The sequence below is a fragment of the Podarcis gaigeae genome, assembly GCF_964106915.1.
Source record: "Podarcis gaigeae genome assembly, chromosome: 1".
Classification (NCBI taxonomy): Eukaryota; Metazoa; Chordata; class Lepidosauria; order Squamata; family Lacertidae; genus Podarcis; species Podarcis gaigeae.
The window spans coordinates 45,564,250-45,576,064 of NC_139678.1; the positions used below are offsets into that span (position 1 = coordinate 45,564,250).

The 11,815-nt window shown below is 40.3% G+C and overlaps 1 protein-coding gene across 5 annotated transcripts in view; it reads left to right on the forward strand.

Annotated features, from left to right (window-relative positions):
- Window positions 1–11,444, forward strand: part of MIDEAS (mitotic deacetylase associated SANT domain protein) — an 89,505-nt gene extending 78,061 nt beyond the window's left edge. For all 5 annotated transcript variants that reach the window (XM_083746416.1, XM_083746415.1, XM_083746414.1 and 2 more), the window contains 3 exons: window positions 672–866; window positions 1,154–1,371; window positions 4,284–11,444. In XM_083746416.1, the coding sequence (XP_083602542.1) occupies window positions 672–866; window positions 1,154–1,371; window positions 4,284–4,509 (639 nt within the window). In that variant the 3' untranslated portion in view covers window positions 4,510–11,444. The remainder of the gene's footprint in view (window positions 1–671; window positions 867–1,153; window positions 1,372–4,283) is intronic.
- Window positions 11,445–11,815: the final 371 nt, after the last annotated feature.

The window sequence follows — 11,815 nt, forward strand, 5'->3', positions numbered from 1 at the left end:
AAAAATCATGTCAGTCACAAGCTTCTGCTTAGCAAAGCACAGTAGAGAAGCAAAGAAGGTATCCAACAATGTAATTTATGAGCACTCCTGTCTTGTACATTCATTTTATCTTCAGGTAGGTGGCCGTGTTGGTCTGATGCAGTCGAAATAAATAAATTTTAAAATTGTCCAGTAGCACCTTAGAGACCAACTAAGTTTGTTCTGGGTGTAAGCTTTCATGTGCGTGCACACAAAATATCTGAAGAAGTGTGCATATCTGAAGAAGTGTGTTTGAAGAAGTGTGCATGTGCACGAAAGCTTATACCCAAAACAAATTTAGTTAGTCTCTAAGGTGCTACTGGAAAATTTTTAATTTTTTAAATTCATTTTATCACAATGATCCTTTGCCTCATGTATTACCCCACTTTCAAATGAGCATTGCACGTAAGAATACAATGTAGTACAAGTAAAATATACAGCATCAACAAATTTAAGGTACTTTTATACAAATCAAGTGTAAGGAGGAGCCTTTTCCAGTTTCCCAACACATTTATTAAAACTTGAGGAGGTTCTGTTGGAATGGTGCTGACTGGACTCCATTGGACTTCTTAAGATCCCCTTCCTGGATTCTGCCTTTGCATTGATTTTTCTTTTAAAAAACTAACTTGCTTCCCTTCTCCACTCTTATGAAGAGCTCCCATAGGCTTACGCGAACTCTTCCTCCCCGAACGTATAACGAAGACTATGAAAACACTGACGAAGAGGACGAGGAAGTAGAGGATCGGTTGGTTATAAAAGAGGAAGAAGTAGACACATATGAGTTTAATGACAAGAACAGCAACACCGCATACCCCAAACCCACACAGACGCTACACACTGAGGACCAGGTAAGTGTAGAATGACTTGTGGCATGACATCTAGAGGGATCCTGTGTTACAACATGTTTTATTTGAAACTTTCTATTTTGTAATTTGTTTTTAAAAACCCCAAACTGTTAATACATTTAATTTAATTTTATATTTACATATTTAATCCCCTTGCCTTAGTCACTGGATTCATCCCACCGCCATATAGATTTGATTGGTAAAATCCTCATCTCTGGCCATTGTCCAGCATCCACTCCCATAGGATTCCTAGTTGTTCCATCTTGCAATAGTTTTTCCTTCCTCCGAAGGTTGGTAGTCTCCTCGTGGAGAAACAGCAGGAACCTGGTGCTCCAAGAGCAGCAGAAGCCAGAGGCAGAACTTCAAGGAGGACAAAGGAGACGCCCATTAAATATCGGAAGACTTCTCCACCTGCCCAAAAGAGAAAAAGAAAACCAAAGCCCAAACAGGACACTGTCAACAAAGCCCAGAACCAAGAGGAGGAATTTCCATGTAAAAAATGCGGAAGGTAAGAGGGGGGAAAACTCAGAAACGAAAATAAGGGGTTCCATTGTTTCTTTTGTACAGGAGGAAGTAAAAAAAATTGTAGAACTAAAGAAGTGGTAGCCTATTTTGCTGGGGTGGAGGTGGTGTTAATCAGTGTTTTAACAGCTCCGATAATTATGTTATTGTAGTTTTTCATTCAGTCTTGTTAACTTTTGAAATAAAATAACTTTTCTTTAAAAAAACCAAAAGGTGCTTCCTGCAGTTGTAGAGATTCCTTAGTGTACATGTGCATCTTGCCAGAAAAATGCCATGGTCCGTTTCAGAAGTTATGTACATTTTGCCGATATGAATGGTATGATTCCTGCAGAGATGAGATGCTTCAGGGAGTGTTTTAGAGGAGTCTTTCAGTCGACACTGAAGTCGTCATATTTTCCTGTAACAACAGATACTAGTTCAGGATTGAACATGTAGGCTTCTACTGGAGGTAGACTAAGAAAGAGAATGTTTGTTGCCTGCAGGGTCCATTGGGCTAGAAAGTGTTGTTCTCTGCCAGGTTTGCATAAACCCAGTGAACTGTGAGCCTTACCTAGTACTTAAAATGATGAAATGAAGAGAGTGAAATCACTATCCTTCTTTGGCGATCACTGTCCATTGTATTCACAATTGTGTTGGCTGGTGGTCAACACTGTTTTCCAGTCACTTCCCCAGATGCAAAAGAGATGAAGGCTCACTAGCATTCCTAGTTCTGTCTTCTTGCACTTGTTTCTGAGAGAGCCATAGACATATTGAGGGTCAGTTGCGTCTATTTTAAGGATGATACCCTCCAGATGTTGTTGGACTGCAGTTCTCATCATCCCTGGTTAGGGACTGTGCTGGCTGGGACTCTGCAACAGCTGGAGGTTCCCCAATCCTGATGTGGATAGAAGATAGTCACGATACTTGGATTTTCAAAAAGTGTTAGCCAAATCTCTTGTTGAAGCTTGCTAAGAAAATGAGCATCAAGTAAGTAACTAGATCAGAAATGGAAGGATGCAAACCAACTGTGAAGAGAGAAATCAGTGATTTTAAGATCAAATTACAATTGCTGGAGATAGGGAACAAGATGCAGATGATTTCTACCTACATTGGAGTAATGGTGTTACTTTCATTTTTATTTTTTTATTTTTTGCTTGTAAACTTCCAGGCACATTTGCATATGAGTAAAACATCTAGCTGAAGCCTATTCAGAGCGTTAATCTGTTAGCAAGATATTTTCTTTTTTAAAAAAATAGCTGCTCATATCAAGTTAAGGACCAGTTGGATGTTTCAAAAAAACATTTGACCCGTGGGGAAGACCTATATACAAAGGTGCCTGACCCTTTCTGTGTCCCAGCTAGGTTCCCTTTGCTGTTTTCGTCATGGAGCTCATTTCTAGAAAGCAGGCAGCCATACAATCTAGACAATGTTTGGTGTAAAACCAGAGTGAAAATCGTAACAGTTCAACAGAACTCTTACTAAGTGCCATTCTTTATGAGAGGGAGCTGGCATGTCTTACCTTGCTTATAAGATTAAATTTTGATTAGTCAGTCACCTTCATGACTTTCTATATTTCTGTAATGATGTTTCATACTGTACGCCACCTTGCTATTTGATATGGTGGCATAGAAAATGCTTTCATAGACAAATAAGATCATAGTCTGTTTTGTGGGCCTGTTAAACCTAGGCCAGTCATGGATGATGATGTACACTGGTCCCAGGTGACAGGAGGATTAGGCTGACTAGACTGTTAAAGAGCTACTATAGGTAGAGTCAGTGTCTTAAACATGGACCGTGGAATTATTCAAGATGCCTATGCCATTGCATAAATTGCTTTTGAAACTTCATTTGGTGTTTGAACAGGCTTGTCATGCAGCACTGTGGGCAGGAGGAAGTTGCTGGGCAAAATATTTTTTTTTTTTTTTACATGCAAGTCCAAAGTTTCCTTGGGCATATGGAGCTAATTATGTGGTTGTTTGGATCCAGACCAGAACTCACATGCATATGCCCCCCCCCCAAAACACACTTACCTCTTTCCTGGGAAGCCCTGGACAAGAGACAGGCCCTGTTCAGCAGACAGGATTAAACAAGGAGAGTGCAACAGACATATATATTTATTTTGCTTGGTCTTGGAATGGAGTTCGGGCTTTGCAGAATGACAGGAGGCATGTCAGTCAAGCCAGGATAATCACAGAAGCAACTGGGTGTACTATTATTGGATATGATATACCTTGAGTGATTTCTCCCTTTATTATATTTCGGTAACTGCATCTTGTTCAGGGTTTGTTTTAGGTCTTAAGTTGTGCCTTTTTCTCTTTAAAGACAGCTTACTGTAACAAAGATACATCAATAGTGGCTATTAGCATAAAGCTAAGATTGGAAACAACCATGTTCGTTGATCAGCAGGTGCCAGGGACAAATGGGAAAGCTCTCTCCACCAGGCCCTGTTTTTTGTTACCCTTTTAGGGGCATCTGACCAGCCCCTGCTGGAGACAGAATGCTGGACTAGACTCACCATTAATCTGTGTCCACAGCTGCCTGTACCTCAGATTAAGTTAGTATGTTGGCTAAGTACAAACACATAGCTAAAGGAAATCACAAGGGTTGAGTCCACAATCACTTCACAGAATCTGCGCTACAAGCACTATATGGTTTGCTACAGATATTGCAGCACATAATCACGGAAGACTCAAGTTTTTATCTAGGCCTCCCAATTCACTTATCCTTCCCAATGGCCAACACTGAGCATATAATAAGAAGAACACGGGAGCAGTTTTGTTTACTGCAGTGCAGTTTTCACTGGTGACCTTGCCTGGGCAAGTTAGCATCTTTTGAGGAGGATGGTGAATCTCTCCGATTCACAAGAGAAACCAAGGTGAGCTAGAGTAAGTAATGGCGCTGTTATGTGTTTTCCTCCAGAATCTTCTACAAGGTGAAAAGCCGCAGCGCTCACATGAAAAGTCACGCTGAGCAGGAGAAAAAGGCGGCGGCTCAAAAGCAGCGAGAGAAGGAAGAAGCAGAGGCAGCGGCGGCAGAGGCGGCGGCGCGCAGCCAAGCTCAGCAGGCGGAAAGCAGCGACAGCGGGAGCAGCAGTGGCAGTAGTAGCAGCGGCAGCAGCAGCTCAGATGACGATGGAGAGGTGTAGCAGAGGGTCACGGGAGGAGGCTGCTGGAGCTGGGCTGGCCATTTGAACCTGGGAAGATCTTTTCCACTTGCTGCACCTGTGTAGCTCCACATCTGAACAGACACCCAGCCCTCTTGCTTCCACTTCCTTCCTCGCCTCACTAACACGGACTGGTGGATTTTGAAAAGAAAACCATCAGCTTGGAAGTTTCTACTTTTTAAAGAAAACCAAAATTTTATGAATCACTTTATTTATAAATTAACTGTTTCGGTACCGATTTGAACAAATGATCATGGCATGGAATTCAGCTTTCCTTCAGTTCAAATTACCCTTCCATGGGATCTCTGGGAGTCATGAGAGCAGTGGCGGGGTGAGGGTGGGGCGTCAGGGTGAGAAATCTGCTGGGGCATCAGTTCTTGTTCCCATACTGTTTCGTCCTTTTCCAACCTCCAAGTTTTACCTGCAGTTCCACACTCATTAACTTTTTTCGTCTGCCTGGTTAGGGCTCCAGCCAATACATGTTTTACCTCCTCCATCCTTTGTTACGAGAATTTATTTTCCAAAGGAAAAAGATGTCCAGAAAAATCTGGTAGGGAGCAGCCTCTGTGGGATGACCTTTGAGAGTAAAAGACTTGTCTTTTCAAGCACAGGAAGCCACATATGTTGCTAGCATTAATTCAGCCTCGCCCTTGGCTGTTGAATTTAGAAATGCCATGCAGGATTGACCATATATCTTGCACACACTTCTGGTGACTGGAGGCAGGGGCTGTTGCTGACACCTAAACTATTGGAATGGTCAATAGCTTTGAGTGCAGAACACAGGCTTTTCTTACAGCTTCTGTCCCTGGGATTATGGATAAAAGGAGCTCAGATTAATAGGATTGGGGATAGAGAACCTTAGAGAACCACTGACAATCTGAATAGATGAGATTGAGTTAGATGAACCAATGGTCTGATTTGGTGTAAGGCAGGTAAATATTCATACATTGCAGCTACTGTGGTATTTTTGCCAAAAAGTGGCAGAGAGGAAGCCTTTGGATTTCACCCTGAAGCTGCCTAATTAGATTGGGGATCATGTTGTTTATTTACCTGTTCAGTCCTTTTTCAATACCTCCACAAAAGAAAAGCTACTAAAAGAGAAAGAAAAAAATTAAGCATTGTATGTTTTCCTTCCTTCCTTCCTTCCTTCCTTCCTTCCTTCCTTCCTTCCTTCCTTCCTTCCAAAAAAGGCTTTGAAAATACCCTTATGAGAACATTTGACTGATATATTCATTCATTCCTAAGCATTTTGCAACCTACACTGCTGTGCTTATCATTTGCCAACCAAAGAAGAACCTTCATTCAGAAATTGCACAACTAGCACTCCATGGACCCAATACATTATTTTTTTAAAAAAATGCAAGATATCTAGCATATTGGGAGGGGGAAACTAGACTTGCAGTGATAGTGTCCCAGGATCTCTCTCTTTGGAAGAAAACATTAGTAAAAGTGGTACCTCTAGTTGTGAACGTAATTTGTTCCAGAGGTCCATTCTTAACCTGAAACTGTTCTTAACTAGAGGCGTACTTTTCCTAATGGGGCCTCTTGCTGCTGCCGCTGCACCGCCGGCACACAATTTCCGTTCTCATCCTGGGGCAAATTTCTCAACTTGAGGTAACTCTTCCAGGTTAGCGTAGTTTGTAACCTGAGGTGTTTGCAACTCGAGGTACCATTGTACTTTAATTGGCACCTGTGCTATCATTGACTGCAGCGTTTGCAGTTGTCATCTTACACTGTGTAGAGAGCTATCGCCACATATCAATCTTGCAATGGAGGGAGAAGCAAAGCAGAAGGCATTTCTGTCCACTAAAAAGTTGCCCCGTCAAGAATTGGTATAGATATACATAGAGCACTTTAACTGAAAGTGTTTAAGAACACTTAAACTGAAATGTTGCTGTCAGTAGTAGGGCTGGTTTATTTATTATTATGCTGAGGGACAGCTGTGATGTGTGGCCACTGGGTAGCCCGAGGATTATGACTTTTTAGTGACTATATCTGTAAATTATATTCGGGAAGGTCTAGGACTCGGCACTAAAATTCCTGACTTCACAGATCTATAACCTCCTAGTTATGCAAATATGAATTAATTTATTTGCCAGTTTCCATTTTCAAACTTGGTGTTTTATTTGCTCCTAAAATAATGTTGATCTAAAATAAAGGGCTGTTAACTGTGGAGGAGGAGGAAGTGAATCTTCATTAGCTGTTAGCAGATGCAAGCCACACGAGTAGTTTTTTTTTAGCCCTCTAAAACCATGAGGAAAGTGAAAGCTAAGATTTTGAGAATTTTGTAAACTGCATTATTAACATTGTGCATCAGAAGTTTTGAGTGTGTCACAATGGGATTGTGTCTTTGTGGTTTTCTGGATCTCCTGAAAACTGCTGAAATCACAACACTCTAGAAGTGTACATAGAAGTGATAGAAAAGGTTGCTATAAACTTCACCTTTGAATCCTTTTTCCCCATTGCCAGTGGCAATCTGATTGACAAGTGATTATTGAAATACTTCCTCCCTCTGAAGAAATTGGTTAATTTGAGTAAAGCATAATAAGGTTCAATCTAACTCAGCTAGATTGCTGTTGACATTCTGAGAGCTGAGCTGCATGACCAGAGGAATCGTATATATTGTAGTTTTTACTGGATTAAAAGTGTAGCCTCATGATTGCATATTTTAATGCTTTCACCCATATTTTTTTTAAAAATGCACAGATAGAGCAAATACCCTTTACTTCCAACTTGGAAAATGGTGGCCTTGGTAATGGTGCACATGGTTTTGCAAGCAGGAGCTTCCAGCTTTAACCCCTGGTATCTCCATTTAAGAGTTTACGATGGCAGACCTAAGAAATGCATCTGCCTAAGGATTTTGGAGAACTGCTGTTAGTCAAAGGATACAGTAGTGCGCTAGATGGACCAATAGGCTTGATTCTGTATAAGGCAATTTAAAATGTGTTTAGTACTTCATAATGGAAAAACTCGCATGCACATAAAAAATTACTGTCTGAACATTTTCCAACTAGTATAATGCAAATTCCACTAGATTTCTTATAGGAGTCCTTCCAGCACATCATAAAAACAGTCTTCAATCAGATGGGCCAAGTTTTGTGTTTTTTCTTATTACTCTCTTTTTTTTTTGCAGTTTCAGAAATTTGTCAATGCAATCAGACTATTTTCTTCACTCCTTTCCTTTGTTTTGATTTGAACCTTTGGCATTCAGATTATAAAAAATTGCACAATCATTTGTAATACATCATAGTGAAGAAGTATATTTCCCCCCCTTTTAAACCTGGCTCATTCTGTGGTTTGTAGCTTTTAATAGCATCTTCTAGAAATGTCTTGTCTCAACTCTTCTTTTCTTTCTGCACTTAACCTAAGACTTATTCCTGCCCCGAGGTGCAAAAAGTTTTGTTAAGATACTCACTAGAAAACTGGACAGAAATCTGCCCCCTGGCCATGCATTAATGCTCTGTAAAAGAGGTCTAGATAAGAAACTGATATTTTTTTTTTAAAAAAAAGGTCTCCTTTAAATGTGGGAATGAAATTAAAACAATGTTTTATACTGAGAGAGACTATATTTTATAGAAGTGAACAAAGTAGCCAGTGGGCATTTTCTTGAAAGAAAGAGGTTGTGTGTGTGAATCTAAGTAGCAAATCTCTCTTCTTTGGGGTGGGGAAATGTACATGTAATTGATCTGCTTCCTTCCCAAATACAATTTGCACAATCTAGCACAGAGCAGTTCGGACTTCCTTGTGTCTTGTCTTGTAGCTATGAAAGAAGAGGCTCCACAGATATGACTTCAAAATCTTATTTATAGTATATGAATAAGAAAGATCACAAGTCAGTCTGGAAAAAAAGTTAATTATCCCCATCTGTTAAACTTTGCAAGAGATAAATTTTTAATGGTCTATTTTTTATTGTAACAAAATGGAAAACACGTCTATATGGGAGTGGATTCTGCGTCATGTCTGTTTCAAAGGCATGGGACATAATCCAGTAGATTAGCCATGACTAAATCCAATTGAAATAAATGGGAATTCATAGCAAGCTCTGATTTTTATTTCCCATTCCATTGTTTTCGGATGGCCTTAGGCCAGGGGTAGGCAACCTAAGGCCCGGGGGCCGGATGCGGCTAAATCACTTTCTAAATCCGGCCCACGGACAGTCCGGGAATCAGTATGTTTTTACATGAGTAGAATGTGTGCTTTTATTTAAAATGCATCTCTGGGTTATTTGTGGGGCATAGGAATTCGTTCATTCCCCCCCTATCATGCACTAGGCCCACCACATGGTCTGAGGGACGGTGGACCGGCCCACGGCTGGGAAAGGTTGCTGAAAAATGTATGTATGCAAAAGAAGTATGTGCAGAGGCATCTTTAGTGTGATCAGAGATCCACACATGCAAATTGTGGGAGGAGTTAGCAAGTGCTGTCCCCTCCTTTATGAAACAGAGGTGAGAACAAAGTTCTTGTGTTCTAGAACACTGGATTTCAAGTATTGAGTCACAATCTAGCCTAAGGTGGATCTAAACAGCACCGCTTCCATAAATCAAAATACACACTAAAAATTAAGTAGTTGATCCCCAAATACGGCTCTCCCAAAATTAACTAGTGTGTCCCAAATCCCAAAAGGTTGCTAACTGCTGTCTGAAAATGAATTTGCTTCAACACTCTGTGGGAAATCAGTGGTATAAATGCTGGGTTTAGCGTGCTTGGTTCCAAAATGCTCAACGCCATCTTTAAATCATTGCAACCGTTACTCGCCTTGGGTACCTACTTCCATTATCTTGATTTTTTCCATATTACAGTGCATCTATAATTGACATTTTATGGCCAGTGGTCTTCATTTGGAGTTTGCGATTATTTTAGAAACTAGCAATAGCTCTGTTTTATGTCTTAGCTTGGTCAATGGAAGTATTTTATAGTCAGGTCCTAATAAATGAGAAAATCCTTACAAGTAAGTTCACAAAATGTAGTAGCCCACAATTTTTGACCAGTCCACTTACCCAGCCATCTTTGTTAATAATTTGTGGCTCCTTTTAATGACCTGAAGGGGTATGGGAAATCTTCCTGTTTCCAAATACTTCCATGGCTTGCAGCTGTTTCCCTTCACCACAGACAATCAAGTGCATGGCTATCTTCAAACCTGGATGTGTGGCTCTTGATGATAACCACTCCTGCTATTGAGCTGCCAATGGTATGTGGAGAATCTGGCAGACTCCCCACTTGGTGCCTTTCTGTTGAGTAATAGTCAACATCCTGTGAGAGAGGATGTTTATGAAGATGCTCTCTTGAGGATTAGCTGAAGCTCTACAGTATGATGCAGTTTCACATTCAGCACAGCACTTTAAAAAGTTATTTCCAAGGCGGTTAGCGAATTTGGGAAACTGGCTCGGTCCTGCAGCAGACATTAATTTCTGATTGCTGTGCATCCTTTTTTAATTGAAAAGGAACTGGACAGGCAAATAGTTTCCTGGCTGAACTGCATTCCTGTAATACCACTTTAGTGAAAATATGCATGTCTACTCAGTAGCCAGCCTTACTGAAGAGCAGATAAGTGTGCTTAAGGCTGCAAGTCTAAGCCCAGTTACTAGGGAGTCAGACCCACTGGGTTTTGTGGCATTTTCAGAAAACATGCTGCATATCCCAATGAACATAAGATGGTTGAAGCTTCAAATTAATGCCCTCTCAGTCGCTTGGAAAACGCCAGCTTGCCAGTCCATGCCCATGTTTTGTGGTAGCATAGCCAAGCAAATCACTGGTGTAGAGAACCATAATTTCAGTTGCATTTAAGACAGTGAAGAGGTGGTGGGGTGTTTATATGTATTCACCTGGCTTTGCTTCCATTTTTCCACCTGCTAGCAAGGGATCTTAAAAGTGTATCTCAAAGGGTATATTTTTAAGGCTTTTTCTGTTTGTCAGTCAATACTTGTGTCCCAAGACTTGCCCATGCACTTCCTCTACTGCAAGTTCACACAAATGGTCTTCTAGTGAGCACTTTCATAGGAGTTAATTCAGTATTTTTGGAGGATAGGGAAGCAGCACAAATGCTTCTGCTTCCTTGGCTATGTCTCTTCCCCCCGCACCCCCCCCCCAAGAACCCCAGATCTTAAACCCATCCACTGGGTTCAGCTGTTCCTTTAATCCCTTTTATATGCCGCTATGCTGCAGCTGAAATCCCCCCAGAACAGTGACTGTGCAACTTCATTCATTTCAGAGGGGCTGCTCAGAATTCCTGCCCCAAGCTGCGTTGAAATGAGTGAAGGTTGCGCTACTGGCTGTAGTGCATGATAGGCTATGGCTCTAATCTCCAGCTGCTTACATTTTCTTTCTCTTCTGCCCCGACCCACCCCCTTTCTGGAATATGGGATTTATATCAACAGCTGAACCTATAAAGATGCCCAGCTGCTTATCATGAGAAAGAGGTGAATATATATTTTTGTAAAATATAATTGTGGCTTTTGTTTTTAATACCACCTCTTTTTTTGCATCTTCCAAGTTTTATGGTTGTTCTGAAGCTCAGATTTGGTACAAATTGGCTTTCCTGAGTCTATGTTTTAATTCGTAACGCTAGAGTTTTTGTGGTGTACAGAAATAGTCTGTCTTTGTGTAATTATTGTATAAATGCTTTTTATCAAAAAATATAGAGCTTTTATTTTAACAAACATGCAGGAACTGCCTTTTGTGTATTTACTGCACCTTTTAAAAGACTGTTACATATTAAAATATTGTACATACAAAAATATTATATACCTCTTATGTACAGATGTGATAGACAATTTATTTTTGTGCTTTTGTTTTTTTACAAAACATTAATACACTAAGAAGTCTTGCTGATGTGATTTAATGTACTCATGTAACTTATTTACTTCTGAATGTTCCATTGTATCTTTTCAAACCTTTTATTAAATAAGGTTTAAAAGCAACTTTTGTAACCCAAGTTTTTTCTATTATTATTAAATGATCTGAGAGAGGGTGGTAAGCTTTCCCTCTCCATCTACTAAGGTGATTTTGTTTTGTTTTGACATAATTAAATATGATCTGTGTGCGCCAAGGAGTAGGTGTTGCTTTCCTGCTGGCAGTTTTGATTTTTGTGTATGATTATTGGCTCAGTCTGTCCTCATGTCAATAATAATCGTAATAAATAATAATTTTCATTTCTTACATTCTGCCCTTCTTCTCATGAGAGCTCAGGGCAGCTATCAGTAAGAGTACAGCATTAAACAAAAGTAGAACCAAAGTGCTAAATAGAACACACTTTCTGGAATAGGGCTGAAGCTGTTGCCTGAATTAACAG